Raw genomic sequence first — 16493 nt, forward strand, 5'->3', positions numbered from 1 at the left:
GTTTCTCCATTCTGCTATTGTTCTAAGAAAAAAGCTAATGTTTGAACGCGTTATTCCGGGTGCAGAAAGGACTTATTTGCAGTGCCTGTTTCTACCTTGTGGCATATGCTGTAGAGAAAGAAAGTATCTGCGATATGTGCACCTTAACCTTTAACCAAGGGAAACAAGAATTTCAACCTGGAAATACGATTCTGCCCGAAATCTGCCCTTTCGTGAAGGACATAAAAACTTGCAGGTGTTGCAACACCAATGAACGCTGAGCACCTTTTTTTAAACTTGTCGTCATTATATATCGAAATAATATTACATGAATCGGGTGTCTCCCTCGTGTTTGCCTGAAGCTCAAGCGAAAGCTTGCACGTATAAACATATCACATATTCAGCGCCTGCCGGCGTTGAAGGAACGAAATCTTGGTGCTTTTTTAATAGCCACGTTTAGAGGGTTACGACAAAGAAACATTGTATCACATTTCCCGCGCGTCCCAAACACGTACGCGGCGGTAGTGCACCAGGACGCGAACAGAACAGCGCTGAAGTTGCTGTGAATTGGGAAATGCAGCTGTCACGTTGGGATGATGTGATGGAATTTTTTTCCCAGTGAAGTACGTTCAAATAAGGGTGGCCGGTTCGTCTAGTTGATATTGCATAATTTTGTGGCATGAGCGTATGTTGGGAAGCAGTGAAAGGGAAACGGCAGCAGACATGGACGAAATGCTCGACATGTCTATGGTGGGCACAGAAGTGACTCCGATGTATAGGATGATACACGTTAAGAAGATCGTGTGAGATAAGGGAAAGCATCACCTCTCGTGCGAAGCATGCCCGAGGGAAATACTTTCTGTACTTTCTTTTTCTTTTGATTAAATATATGCGGAGAACGCGGTGAACAAGTGTTCGCAAATGTGGTGTACGTTAGTTGTTTTTTTTTATTGTGGTATCTTTTTAATGTATTACTGCCGCCTGACTACGATGATTTTGACAGATGAGTACGTCACATGATTATCGAGCAGCCCTCTGCCAAAGCATGCTGTGGGTGATTTCGCTTGCTCAAAAAGAACGCGTGTAGACGAAGAGATAGAACTGCTTGCCTTAATAGTTTGTACAACATACCAGGAAAATCGGGGACCTTTATTCTACCAGAAAGCACAACCCCCAATTTCTCCTCGGTTTTCTTCTTTAACAATAACACAGAACTTTAAACCCCGAATGAAAAAGAAAGATAACGTAAAACCTGAAAACGAAAGACCTTATGACTATACCTAATTCCTCAATCACATGGCGCCCTTTCGAGATATATATATATATATATATATATATATATATATATATATATATATATATATATATATATATATATATATATATATATATATACTTCGCGAACGAGAACCTTAATACCTATAGGGCTCGAACCCTATCGAAAGGGCGCCATGTGATTGAGGAATTAGGTAATTAGGTATAGTCATAAGGTCTTTCGTTTTCAGGTTTTACGTTATCGATAGGGTTCGAGCCCTATAGGTATTAAGGTTCTCGTTCGCGAAGCATATATATATATATATATATATATATATATATATATATATATATATATATATATATATATATATATATATATATATATATATATATATATATATATATATATATATATGTATATATATATATTCATTCATTTATGACATACTTCAGGCCATTCGGTCCAAGCAGAGGGGCCATAGGATATACAGAAACAATAGTGAATGAATCAGGAACAAGAAGGTATAAATTTATACAATTTTAGTCTCAGTGTGTCTGTAAATCGTCGTTCCGATCGGATATTGTTCGGGTGAAAAAAGAAAATTCGAACGTATCAGTTTGAGCATAACAGTGTGCCAGTGAGTCAGGATGCTACTGTCCTGTGGGCCGTGTTATAGCAGGCCTTGTGTAAGTCGATGGTTTCATTTCGAGCTTGTATTGAGAAGGAGGGAAAGGAATTCAAGCCTCAACTGCTTTCAGCGTGATTCAAGAGTAGGCACAGAATTTTCTGACATAATTTCCGAAGGAGAGTCCAGCCTTGCGAATTCATGAAATATAAACCTAACTGCTGTCTCTTTGTATTTTTTCAAGATGCCTGATATTTGACTTAGTGTAAGGATCCCTTGATGTACGTGCATACTCTAGCTTTAGTCTAATAGGTGAAAAATGACATAGTAATTTCACACTAGGAGGGGCATTTTTCAGTTTGTGTCTTACGAAACAGGGTTTGTGGAAAGCAGAACAACAAATAGCATATGTTCCCCGACGATGTGGAAGTCAAAGTAACACCTAAGTATTTGTAGTTGTTGGTCTCACGCAGTGCGGAAGGACCTAGTGCATAAGAATATTAGAAGAATATTACTATATCTTAGAAGAATCTAAGAATATTACATTCATTTGGTCATTATTGTCGGAAGATAAAGCAAACGAGTGAATCACTGATACCAAGTGTGTTACAGTCGAGCAACTCTCCCTAAAGCATGGCTGAAACTGCGAGAGCGCGTTGTTTTCAGCGAAGAATTCCTTCATACAGTTTGCCACAATGTGCTCCGAGAGTTCGCGACATTGTGACGACAGAAAAATGGGACTATAATTTTGTAATCTATATCGATCCCCCTTTTTGAATATTGGAACAACTCGGCCCACCCTCCGGTCATCCGGCAGTGGTCCCGACAGCAGCGTAGCAGAAAATTTTTTTTTACGTGAAAGCTGCCAATAGGTTCAGGATATAGTATTAGAAAAACGTTCAGGATTTCGTCAGGGCCACAGCAAGCTCCCTTCTTGGTTCTCTTACGAAGTTTGCGCAAAGGAACCAACCACGATTGCAAAATTCAACCCGATCGCGCTTAATCGCGATCAAAAATGCCCGCGTAACACAGGTATAAATTAGTAAGCGTACACCTATAGACGTATACCGGGAATACAGTGGCGTGGATCAACTCGATGCCATTGTGAGTTTCGTGCATTGTTAGCGAGTGCCACGTGGATCTAATCTCATGCTGTAAAGAGCTATTTACTTTTACATTACCTGAACCAGTCTTATTTGACTGCCACTGTGGCATCATCGGGTGTTATACGCGTGGTAGGAAGTATAAGTCGTGGTCAAAACGTTCTTGGCAATGCGGCAGAACACGAAGTCGTGAGGAGATGATCGCCTGCTTTGTTCTTAATTCCACATCTTGTCGAATTCAGCGTAACGCAAGGCGGTATATGGGCAAAAACGGTTCAGTTTCATAAAAATGTTATTTTTGTAGCGAGGATCCAGTTCTGTACTACTCCAGCCTTAGTAGCCCACCATGCAAACGAGGCTTCAAAATCTTCTGGAAAGAACATTGTGCAGTTAGCTCATGGCTCAAACACGGCCTGCAGGAAGACACACATTATTGACTCTTTGTCGCTTGTGCACTGGTTTCTTCCAGTACACGAACCAAGACGCAAGCAGCCTGACTCTCAGCGAAAACGTAAGTCGGCGAAATGACTGCGACCACCTCGCGTTACGCAGTATGGGTAAAATGGTCGCTGCACAAAAATTATAGTCGGATACAACTTTAGAAAAAAGGGGAGGCCCCGCCCAGATGATGGACGCGGCGAAGTCACCGGCCGTCCGGCGCATGACGTCGGTCCAGAGTGCGCGCCCATTGGTGGATGCTCGTGTGCACTCGCCTCGGTGGAGTAAACGCCCCCTTTTTTCTAAAGTTGTATCCGACTATAGAGCGGTAGCTGTAGGTGAAACTAATTAACGCCCATAGCGCCACATAAAGGCTATCAAGAACGACTTAGAGATGGACTGCGGAATAATTGTCGCCATCTGTTTTAGTTAGTTCGCTCAAGCCTCTGTTAACGTTAAGAATGGAATAGCAGTGCCGAAAACATAGAAGACCTAGGAACCGCAGGCGCAGTGTGCATGTACACGTGTTACTAAATGTTAACTACATATTAACTGCACAAGACAGGCAACCAAAACAACTGTAAGCGAGATAGCTACTGATCACAAACCTAATAAGGACTACTTCTAGAGTTAACCAGTCTGTTCGTCACGTTGTAAAACTTAAATTGAATCATAGTGTTTTACGAGACAAAACCAGGACGTTGTTAAAGCGCGTTGTTGCGAGGGATCTCCATGAAATTTTGACCACCTGGGGTTCCTTGACGCGCACCTAAATCTATATGCACGCGCGCTTATGCATGTAGCCCCCATCGATATGCTGCCGCCACAGTCTGAATCGAACCCACGACCTCGTGCTCACAAGCGCAACACGATAGCCACCGGGCTATACCGCGTCCGATGCAGTATATAATCGACGGCACGCTGATCGTGTAATCGAAACATACTTCTCTATGCGCAGCTGACAATTGTCGCGTACTGGGCCCCCGTAATAATCTTCGCCGGATTCGTGAAGGTAGGTTATTCTTATTTGTCTAGTGGTACATTCGTCCACTTGTTTCGAGTGGCTAGGGCTTTTGCTATGAAAACCGTGGAAAAAGGTTTAAAGCAATATTGTTAGAACAACGGGCTGCAGCAGCTCTAAGACCTAATTATCCCATTGAAGCCCGCGTAAGGTCGAATGAAATCTTAGGGAGGCTATACAGCTTTGCAGAAACTATCACTTCTGTCTTACACGCCTTATTGCCGGAAAGCTCTTTAATACAACCAGATAATGTGTATACCAGATCCAACACAGGAACGTCTGGCACTGTTGTCGTCGTGACGTAGTATGAGGGATCACGTGGACACAGCTGCCGCGATGGCTGTGTCGGCGGCGTAGGGAGTATAGGAACGGAGCGGAGAATGAAGGCTTTTAAACAACAGCGTGTGAGACCTAACCGGACGGCGGTTTACAGCCTAGCCGTGATGAACAATGCCATGTTGAAGGATTTATTGAAGTATTGGGTCGTTGTGAACGGCCATCTCATGTCGCCGTGCATGACGAAGTTACTATAACTGCATAACGTATTTCGAACAGCTGCCGAAAGCTCTCGCTGAAAAATAATTTGGCCTCTCAAGTGCTCACGTGCTGTCACATAAAGTCCACAGCTGAGTGTAAATATGTAAAATATCGCGCGTTCATGATAATCAACAAAAGAAAAGAAAAAAAGGAGAATAATACTGCGTCGAATAGGGGACAATTAAGAGCGGACCAAAGTGCGATTTGTGCTGTCTACTCTTTATTTTGCAGTATCGGTCGCAATATATTCCGGGATAAATTTGTACCAGTGACGTTAAATGCAAACGCTTTTTTATACCATGTTTTCTGTATATCTTTCACGCAAAATACTTTTTTTTTCCATTTTAGAAATTCCTTGTTGATTTTCTGAAGATGGGGACCATAGTTGCATGATGAACGACAAAGTCATCATCATCATCATCAGCCTAGTTACGCCCACTGCAGGGCAAAGGCCTCTCCCATACTTCTCCAACTACCCCGGTCATGTACTAATTGTGGCCATGTTGTCCCTGCAAACGTCTTAATGTCATCCGCCCACCTAACTTTCTGCCGCCCCCTGCTACGCTTCCCTTCCCTTGGAATCCAGTCCGTAACCCTTAATGACCATCGGTTATTTCCCCTCCTTATTACATGTCCGGCCCATGTCCATTTCGTTTTCTTTATTTCAACTAAGATGTCATTTACCCGCGTTTGTTGCCTCACCCAATCTGCTCTTTTCTTATCCCTAACGTTACACCGATCATTCTTCTTTCCATAGCTCGTTGCGTCGTCCTCAATTTCAGCAGAACCCTTTTCGTAAGCCTCCAGGTTTCTGCCCCATATGTGAGTACTGGTAACACACAGCTGTTATACACTTTCCTTTTGAGGGATAGTGGCAACCTGCTGTTCATGATTTGAGAAAGCCTGCCAAACGCACCCCAGCCGATTCTTATTCTTCTGGTTATTTCAGTCTCATGATCCGGATCCGTGGTCACTACCTGCCCTAAGTAGATGTATTCCCTTGCCACTTCCAGTGCTTCGCTACCTATCGTAAACTGCTGTTCTCTTCCGAGACTGTTAAACATTACTTTAGTTTTCTGCAGATCAATTTTCAGACCCACCCTTCTGCTTTGCCTCTCCAGGTCAGTGAGCATGCATTGCAATTGGTCTCCTGAGTTACTAAGCAAGGCAATATCATCAGCGAATCGCAAGTTGCTAATGTATTCTCCATCAACTTTTATCCCCAATTCTTCCCACTCCAGGCCTCTGAATACCTCCTGTAAACATGCTGTGAATAGCATTGGAGAGATTGTGTCTCCCTGTCTGACACCTTTCTTTATAGGGATTTTGTTGCTTTCTTTGTGGAGGACTACTGTGGCTGGTCGAGCCGCTATAGATATCTTCCAGTATTTTTACGTATGGCTCATCTACACCCTGATTCCGTAATGCCTCCATGACTGCTGATGTTTCGACTGAATCAAACGCTTTCTCGTAATCAATGAAAGCTATATATAAGGGTTGGTTATATACTGCACATTTTTCTATCACCTGATTGATAGTGTGAATATGGTCTATTGTGGAGTAGCCTTTACGGAATCCTGCCTGGTCCTTTGGTTGACAGAAGTCTAAGGTGTTCCTGATTCTATTTGCGATTACCTTAGTAAATACTTTGTAGGCGACGGACAGTAAGCTGATCGGTCTATAATTTTTCAAGTCTTTGGCGTCCCCTTTCTTATGGATTAGGATTATGTTAGCGTTCTTCCAAGATTCCGGTACGCTCGAGGTTATGAGGCATTGCGTATACAGGGTGGCCAGTTTCTATAGAACAATCTGACCACCATCCTTCAACAAATCTGCTTTTACCTGATCCTGTACGATGTACGACAAAGTACATGTAGCTAATTACAGTTAATGGTGTGTTTGCTTTATAATGATTAGATTTAGGTGACGCGTTGAAATCGTGAAATTCAGCAACAGTTAGTCATGCATTGCTTAACAGGAATATGAAGGGTATAGCGCCACCTGTATTACGTCAATCTCCAAAATGTGGTACGAAATACATTGTTGTTATTGTTTTACATTTTCTCAATGGCCTTCTTTTACTGTGAAGAACACTGTTGCACCGCTAATGCTTACTTGAGCACAATTTGGAAGCAAAACATCTCGGCAGTGTTGCGAGTTTCAAGATTTCTGCTAAGCGGAAATGACTGCAACAGTCCGCGGTAAAAATTTCGCAGTTGCAACAAGTGAATAATTTTGAAAGTTTATAAGTGAATTATTTTCGTTAGCTGCATAGGTATTCCATTTTGTCGTGAAAATAACGCGTGCCTTTTCATGTATTGCTCCGTTGCAGGCCGAATTGCGCTGTGTTGCACACATGATCTTCAAATGTATTCGCTCGAAACAAAAAAGAAAGAAAGAATCAAGCAGAAACGTATAGCTAGTATCAACAAACGCAAAATAGAACGATCCCTGGCTGCCGTTCATAAACACGCGCGAGCAGTCAATTATTGCGAGTCAGCGAGATTTAAGTTTGCCCAGGACCATTTATGTGGTAGCGAACAACTTCACTTCGAAAACGCTAACATAAACTTCCAGGAGGGTGCCAGAGCGTCACTTCATTTGAACGCCGGCATCCAAGCTATGCGGGGCGCGCAGTCTTGCCCCTCATACTACGTCAGCGGAACGGGTCCAGTAGATGGCGGTACCGGATGTGGCGCCATCAGAAAAAAATATACTGGAGGAACTACAGCGTGGGTTCAGACCATGCTGACGCATAGTCGATAATATGTTTGTACTAGTTCAGTGCATCAAGATTTCAATAGCTCAGAATAAACTTTCATGGATAGCATTTCGAGATATCAAGGGTACCTACGACCACGCATATAAGGTATAGCTATGGGATATTCACAAGCACGAGGGCATAGATGGTGACTTCGTGGAGCTGATAAGGGAGAGATATAGGGACAACCAAATAGAAATTGTGTGAGTAGGCCCGAAAACGTCATGAAGTGTTGCAGATTCACCAACGACTGAAGCAAGGATGTCCTCTGTCTCCATTGTATTTCTCGCTTTATGTTAAGGGCATGAAGAGACGGTTAAAAAAAGCAAATTACAGTTTGATTCATATTACATGCGTAATGCGCAAATGGTGCAACAAAAGGTGCCGGGATTTATATATGCTGAAGACAGTAGTACTAGAGGAGAATGCACTTATATATGCACTTGCGAATACGTGTGGCAACGCAACGACAAATCTAGGCGTTAAGCTTAGCACAAAGAAATCGGCAATTATGATCTTCAATGAAGATACGAGAAATTACGTAGCGTCAATTCAACAGCAAGTTATACGCATAGTCAAGAAATATAATTACATCGGCATATACATAAACAAAGAAAAGACACACTCAAGCACCCGCCAAGATGAGCTGAAAGTAAAGGGGAAGCGGAATGCAGCACTCATGAAAGACGTAGAACTTTGGGCAACAATAAATATGAGGTAGTGCGTGAAATCTGTAAAGAAGTAATGGTGCTCGCACAAACGTTCGCAAACGCCATTCTGTGCTTGATATAAGATATCTTGTCGGGTTGGAGGTTACCCAATGATCGGTAGGCCGGTGGGCTTAGGAAGCCCACGGTAAAACAGATGAGACAATCCAGTGTGACATGGGTTGAACCTCTTTCGAAGTGAGAGAAGCGCAGGGCACGATTAGTTTTGAAGAAAGGCCCAGTAACATTGATGAAAACAAACAGGCTGCTAAAGTGCACAAGTATCTGTACCTGAAAAGCAAGGACATGGTATAAAGGAAGCCTTTAGAGACTTACAAGGATGGGAACAAATAAATTAGAAGGGAAAAATTGTACGACAGCACAGGGCCGTTCCTTGCTATTACAGGCAGAAGCTAGTTGCATCAGGACAAAAACATGTTGGTGCAGATATTCGTAACAAGATGAGGCAGAGAAAGATGATGCATGTATCTGCTGCAGCAAAAATCTGGGACGTCCTAATGGAATGCAAATATATCCAACTTGTGAGATCCGTGGGCGACGTGCACCTTCCAGAAGCCCGCAGATTTAAAGTGAATGGAGGCATCGACCGGTCAGCAGTCGAGACAAGCAAAAGACATTTAGAGTAATGGCGGGGAAAAAAAGCAGGGAAGAGATGGATACGACCGGATCTGTTATAGGTATAGGTAGCGGCACAATATACACAGAGAAGTTTTGAGGAAGATAAAAAGATAAAGGAAATGTATACAAAAATGCTAGAATGAAAATCATGTATTGTATACCTGATTAATTGACGCAGGCTAGGTGACAGTCGCCGCCACGTTTCAGAGGGGATGCCAATAAATCGTCAACATCAGGAGCAGCCGCCAATGCTCTTTCCACAGCTATTGGTAAAAAAGGAAACATTATCGATATGATCGAGAGGCGTACTTATATGAGATGCGTAGTGAAAACCTTTTAAGCAGCTTTGTTACATCCATCGGAATACCCTGAATATATCCTCCTGCAAGCAGTAGCGTTGCGTGAATAAGCGAAGTAACTTACAGGCTTCAAAAGACAACGCATCTAAATTCAGCAGAAGCGTAAGTGAGAAATAAATAATAAAGTAGTAGTATTAATTTGTAAAGTCTAATCAGAGATTAGGTTTAATTTAATTACCGTTACATCTTAAAGAGAAGGTAAGAGAGAGGAATAAAGAGGACAATTTGACTTCGGTGGGACCCGAGTCCGCAACTTTCGCACGACAGCTGCGGTACTGCAGCTACATATTATTATGCCTTCAGAGTGTTGGCCAGAACCGCTCGTGGCCATGGTGGCGGATTTGGAATGTCAGTTAAGCAGCAGGCGCAACTCCTAACATGGAGCAAGCAACAAGGGAGAAGTTCCTTGTGTGCTGCCTAAATTAAAACGCTGCCACCACTACAAATGATCATTGCGACAAACAGCGCATTTTGACCCACGTAACGTAGTACGCCAAAATGAGTACCGTGATTGCGCTGTAATACTTGTAATTACGCAGCAGCGCAGCTTCACCTTACAGCTGTACTACACCAACGTGCTGTACGGCTTCTACAAGACGTACCAGCTAACTCGGGGCAGGGCGTTCGACAGAAATGCTGCAGTTGACGTGTGGGCCAAGGGACGACAGCGACGTCGCTTGTGGCCGTTCATCGGGTGGCGAACAGGTGGTCGTACTCCCGGTGAAAAAACTCCTGCAGGGGGAGTACCCGGCGGACGAACTCCCGGTACTCGAACTCCAGGTAGTCGAACTCCAGGCAGTCGAAGTCCTGGAGGGCCTACTCCTGGTGGACAAAGCCTACCGCCGGTTGAGCAAGCGACCTCCACGGGCGAGCAGACTTCTGGCCGTCGTACGCCAAGAGGGCGAACCCCTGGTGGACGAACTCCCGGTACCCGAACTCCAGGTGGTCGAACTCCAGGCAGTCGAAGTCCTGGAGGGCCTACTCCTGGTGGACAAAGCCTACCGCCGGTTGAGCAAGCGACCTCCACGGGAGGGCAGAGTTCTGGCCGTCGTACGCCAAGAGGACGAACCCCTGGTGGACGGACTCCCGAGCAGAAGACCGACGGAAAAGAAAGCCTGAAGGCTGCTACCGGCACTCCAAAGACACCGCGGTCTTCGGGCCGCATGTCGAGCCGTCGGAAACCGTAGTATTTGCGGCTCGACGACTCCGTTGATGACGCTGACCCTGGTGACATTTTGAATTATGTGAGATTACAATGTTTTAAGATAGATCATGTGTAGGGACGACGTCATCTATTGGGCACGTGCCATCTCCGGCCCTGGTACAGGCGCGGCTCAAGAGGTCGAGGAGGAAAAAACGTTTCAGTGTTTCGATGTTCTTGCGTCAAAATGGTGGCGAGTTTAGATAGATATGAAATGTAAAAGGAGGTGCCATAATGCCATAGACTGTATTAGGACCACCGGTGAAGGTTAGGTGGTGAGAGGAATTGATTGTAATTTGAAATATCTCGATCAGCTTACGGTATACGCATCTTAAAGCACGCCCTTACTTCACGCGCACCACATTGCTTTCACTTTAACGTAATAGTCCGCTTTCACAGTACTCACGACTTTATATGTTGGGAAAACACCCATAATACTCATACTGCATCTCTCCAGATACTTCAGAACGAAGCCATAAGAATAATTACTTGTAGTCCACGCTTTTCTAATACCAATTCCCTACTACATGAGAATAACATCCTTACCAGCTCTGAACTCACTAAACATAACCTAGGCATTTGTTCTACAGATTTGTGAATAATGAGCTACCATCAACCACATTTTCACCATCTAACCTGATGATTCATAATATCAGCATATTTGCGTTGAATAAGAATCTTCTTTCACCAAGTATCCGCAATAATGATGATAAACAGACTGCAGAATTCACTTCCATAACAATATGGAACACGCTTCCTTTCATAATGAAAAACGCAACACCTTTACATCAATGTAAAAGAGAACTAATAATGCATTTATTGTTAACCGAATAACGAGAAGGTTTACTGTATTCGGTTTTCGTTCGCTTTTTTCGGTTTTTTTTTGTTGTTATACTTCTAAATAAACTCTTGGTACTTTCTTCACAAACAATTTTTCCTGATACCATGAGATATGCTAAACCTTGTTATTATTTGTAATCAATTATGTATTTTGCTCTGTAATCGTTCTTTTGTTTTTTGCTTGCACATTACCTTATATCCTTGTGTTGCTTTGAGATGTTAACTATCATAACTGTTCTTGTACAGGAGGTCCCGATACAGTCTTTGAATATGGGAGCTCCTCCTGGATACTAAATACGTCTAATATGACCCAACTTCTTATAATAAATTCTGATTCTGATTATATTGCGTAAGGCCTTACCTATATTAAATAAACACTAGGAATTCCTATCGCCAAACTTTCTGAACACCTATGGGAATTTTGTTTTTACGCCTCCTTTGTTTGTAGTTTCCCTACTTTTTTTTCCACAAACCTCCCAATCGCTTCTTACTCATCTCTATTGCCTACATGATTGCTTTCCCCTAGCTCTCTCTGAATCCAAGGGCTTAAAGGAGGCCAGAGTTGCCGAAATCGACCGCTGGGCAGATATCTTCCCATTCTAATAAAACATGCTTCATCGTTTCCCTAGCCTTACCGCAGCAAGCACATGCTTCTTCTTCTTGCTTGTTGTATCTCGCTTTATAAGTGCGTCTTCTAAGGCATCCTGATTTCGCATCGAAAAGAGCTACCCTTTAAGTTATGATACATTGTTTCTTCTCTGATTTCGTCTTGTCCTCTTAAGTAGTTGCTCATGGCAGGTTTCCTTTCCTTGCCACAGCCCATGTTCTTTGTCGCCGTGTTTCTCACCACACGAGTCGCATACTTGCTGGTAAGCTTCCTAGTTCCTGTCCTCCACTGTGAATCAATGTTAGAAAGCATTGTGAACCGGAATGTACGGAGGGGAGCACCATCTGGTGCTTTCTCAAGAAACCCTGCGGCGCCCGGAAAGTCTCAAACACCACAGCAGCGCCCGGAAAGTCGGGAGAAGAGGCAACGAAAGCTTCACTTTAAAAAAAGAAGTCGCAGTTTCGCGCGAAACGGCGGGGCATCGATTGCAATAACAAATTGGTAGACAGCTGTACGAGTTAAGGACAGTAGTTTTATCGGCCATGTAAACTCGTAAACATTCACTTACTAACTAAATTACCAGGCATGCTGTCACGCGTGCGCAGGCAGCCAAACGACGGGCACTCGCTGTCAAAACGCTGGTATGAGGAACAGCGGCAGCAGCAGCGAGCGAATTGGCCTTGATGCTGCCTCTCGCTTCAACGTGAACTAAGCCGTGTCAACTAAGCGGTGTAAGGCTGTCAGCCTTCGGCGCACCTAGACTCTTTTCTTGTCACAGGTTGTTTTAAAGATTAGGCTCACGCGGCGTTGATCAGCCGCGTCATAGGGAGCCGCTGTCGGCTGCGTATGAATAAATTGTAACAAATTGTGTTGTCTAAAGAGACACAGCAAACTCATAGCCTGCTTAACACGAGACATACTTACACAACAGCTGCAAACTATTGTGCATAACTGAACTCATCAATGTGTTTGTTACAGAACCTGATCATCTATACAACCGCAATTCGTACGAAATTATTATTGGACAAATTTGAATACTGAAGTTTCAAATCGAATACGAACAGATTGGCAAGGACTATTAGATTCATGTTGAAAATTTTTAATATTCACTCAACCCTACTACCTATAGATAGTTGTTAACGTGAACTACATATTTTTGGATGCCAAAGAAATAAACATCGTAATTTTTGTATACGTACAGTCTATGCATACTCTCTATAGCCAAATAATGTAATAGAAGCGAGAACAATGGACAAGTTTACAGCCCTTGCTATAAACTGTGGAACTTCAATTTCGCAAGGTCAGCTAGATATTGGAAGTATATATGGGGCTGGCTTCGTTCATTTGGCCGTGTTCTATGGTGTTGGGCTGCTAAGCATGAGGACGCGGGATCGAATCCCGGCCACGGCGGCCGCATCTCGATAGGGTCGAAATGCGAAAGCACCCGTGTACTTCGACTTAGGTGCAGGCTAAAGATTCCCATGTGGTCCAAATTTCTTGAGTCCACCACTACGGCGGGCCTCACAATCTGATCGTAGTTCTGGCACATAAAAGCCCATACTTTCTAAATTTGGCGGGATTGCCGGTCAGCATTTCTCAAACCAACAGTTACATTACCGCAAGAGGAATAGCTTATCAGAAAACATCCCCCAAGCACTCCGTACAGATGATTACCCAGCGAAGCTGAAACGTGGGGCCCCGGTGTTTATCACTAGGTAATCCCAACGGTTCATTAAACGATGGCTTGGTAGGCTGCAGGATCCTCGGTACGCAGTTCTTAGCGATTGACTTCACGAGCCCGTTCTTATGCCCGGCCTGCAGCATCGCACGGCGTAGACCTCTCGTTCTCGGTTCTGCTCGCGGCGATGCTGATCGAAAGCTACCTCCTCCTCAGGGGTCCGCATGACGCGTCGCCTACCCAGCCGGAGAGAAACTGCTGCTCGCACACTCAGCTGAGACAGGGAGCAATGACGTCACTACTGGCGCAGCCAATCGCGCGCCTCTTTCTCTTATTTTTCGCGCATGCGCCTGGAGAAGCACCAGAGTAGCTTTCGGCCAGGCGACAGAGGGACAGCCGGACGAATCGGCTAGCTATATGCAGCTCGCTGTAAAAGGGACAATCAATTCTCGGCAAATGTAAGGCTAGAAATTCGGCAAAACGTAGTACGACATCACCCGAACAGTGACTGTATCGGCCAAAAAAACGTAGCTTTGCTCAAAACCAAGAAATATAATTCAAAATTGGACGGAACACACACCACATTGCGTCCTGTTTTGAAGTCTTTGTTTGTTTTGACCAAATCTGCGTGTTTACACAAAAGAATATATAGCCAACTGGTACTCAATCACAGCCGCACTACCAAAAACTTAGCGCCCTTTCGTCGTCGAATTTGGGTTTGCGTATTGAACCGTTTCGGGATGGCGTCGGCGCCATAGCGAATGTTGTAAATTACACGTCTGCGTCCGGCCAGCAATTGCGATACTGGTTCGATAAAGTTAGTTTCGTAAAGACTGTCAGTACAGCGTGATAAATGTGTGAGCTTGCGATGCAGAAAACGAGCAGACTGAGGACGGCTTCCAGTGAAAAGTTCATGGTCGTTTACAAGTAAATGCGAAACTTCTTCTTCGTGACCTGGCCGGGCGTCGATGACAGTGAAGACGATGGTGAAGTTTCAGATCTAAGATCAATGGTTGAAACCGCGTTCACCACATTGCATACTGTTGTACAGGAGCTCATTCGGACCACGTACGGCCTCTTCGAGGAGAGAAGTATGACTGGCGGCGTTCCACAGCGGCCAACCGTAAATTTCACTACATATATATTACCCATATGCACATATACACCTTTACACATACACACACACCCACACGCTCAGAAGTTTGCCCATCTTCTCTCTGCCTCTGCCACGTGAGCGGCTTCCCACACTTCGTACACATGCACTGCTTTCCACTTTGACACTGATTACGCTACTGCCTTAAATAGTAAACGTGAGCAGCTTTGTTTAAAGTTTGAAGCAGTGCCAGCGCATATGGAAAGCAACTCCGAACTTGATGCAGAGACCATAATCGCGACACGTGAGCCTTGCTGTTTTATTGTTAAGTGTAGAAGCATGAGAACGCGGACGTAGTCCCCTTTATAAACGTCCCTCAGGTACAATAAAGCGAAGAGCAAAAGAAGGAAGTGGTTAATCATTTCTTTCGAATAGTTGCCAGGTATGCACTCTTTCTATATATATCAATGCGTGCAAACACCGCGATTATTGGCCCAAGTCCTGCTGTGAGTACAAACCATATCTTCAATCTCCATCATCTTTTAATCATCAACGTCGTCGTCGTCATCATCGGCTTTTACATAGTGAGAACGAGAGGAGAGAAGAAGAAGAAGAAGAAGAAGAAGAAATGATCAGGTCACGTAGGGGGGCTATCTACTTGATCGGAATGCACATCGTAAGTAAAAACCAATTTTCGACAACGCAAGACTGAGATATGTTCTTCCCTACGTATACTTACATTTGTAGGAGTGTGTATTCAGATAATTGCGAAATGTCGGACGTTTGCCTGTAATCGCAGGTGCCCAACATCGTTGGAGTCATCCGTTTCTCCTACGGTTTTCACCGAACCTCATCGGGTAAGTGCGCTGTACGGCATGCGATGACGGCAGTAGACTTGCGAGTTCGGTGTTTCAAGAAGCGCAGCTCTCAAAGATCGGCCCACAAGTGTACTGCATAAAGGACACGTTGTTTACGCGCAGTACATACGCAAATGCACACTTCCATTCATCGAAATACCATGTGTGCATTTGATCAAATCACACAATTGTACTGCGTGGAAGCCACTAAAGAACGCGTATGAGACACATGTCATGAAATGCGGCTGCAGGGGGATGCCATGAACGAATGCTTAAATGCCATCTACCTGTCGCCGACCCAGTTGATGCGACAGTATTTAGCATAAGCACGAGCACACGTTGAATCGCCCATCGAAAAAGTTGGTCTCCGCCGCGAAGAAAAAAAAAACATTTTCTCACCTAAAGGGCATCATTAAGTCACTGTGTATTCGTAGGTTGCACTTTGGAACACAGGTCGGCAGAATAAGCGGAACTCACTCAGACCCACTAACAAAATATATCTTTGCTTAGGGATCAGTCGGACTCGTACTCACCCAAACTTATCAGCTGGGGCCCGCCCTCACTCGGACTCAGGCTCACCAAAATTGTACTCAGCCGGGCTCGCTCAAACTCAGACTCACTGGTCGGTCTGAATCTCGGTGAGTCTGAGTGGGTCAACTCATGAGTGAGTTTACTGGAGGCTCGGTAAGTTACATATTGAAGACGGGAGGACGAAGGTATGTGGCCCCGACGGCGAGCTCGCGAACAGCTCTACGTGGCGACGGGTGCTTTGACAGTTGAACAGCTCAGG

At 44.3% G+C, this 16493-nt stretch overlaps 1 protein-coding gene across 7 annotated transcripts in view; it reads left to right on the forward strand.

The window, feature by feature from the left end:
- The window catches only part of LOC135904633 (mucin-22-like), a 40989-nt gene that overhangs the window by 8372 nt on the left and 16124 nt on the right, over positions 1–16493 (forward strand). For 2 of the 7 annotated variants that reach the window (XM_065435494.1, XM_070534042.1), the window contains exons 1-2: positions 15453–15522; positions 15646–15703. In XM_065435494.1, coding sequence (XP_065291566.1) covers positions 15475–15522; positions 15646–15703 — 106 coding nt within the window. In that variant the 5' untranslated portion in view covers positions 15453–15474. Of the gene's footprint in view, positions 1–3434; positions 3477–4361; positions 4416–9966; positions 10696–15452; positions 15523–15645; positions 15704–16493 lie in introns of those variants that run through there. The other 5 variants (XM_070534043.1, XM_065435495.1, XM_065435497.1 and 2 more) reach the window with 5 other exon arrangements.

This window comes from Dermacentor albipictus, chromosome 2, assembly GCF_038994185.2.
Source record: "Dermacentor albipictus isolate Rhodes 1998 colony chromosome 2, USDA_Dalb.pri_finalv2, whole genome shotgun sequence".
NCBI classification, from domain to species: Eukaryota; Metazoa; Arthropoda; class Arachnida; order Ixodida; family Ixodidae; genus Dermacentor; species Dermacentor albipictus.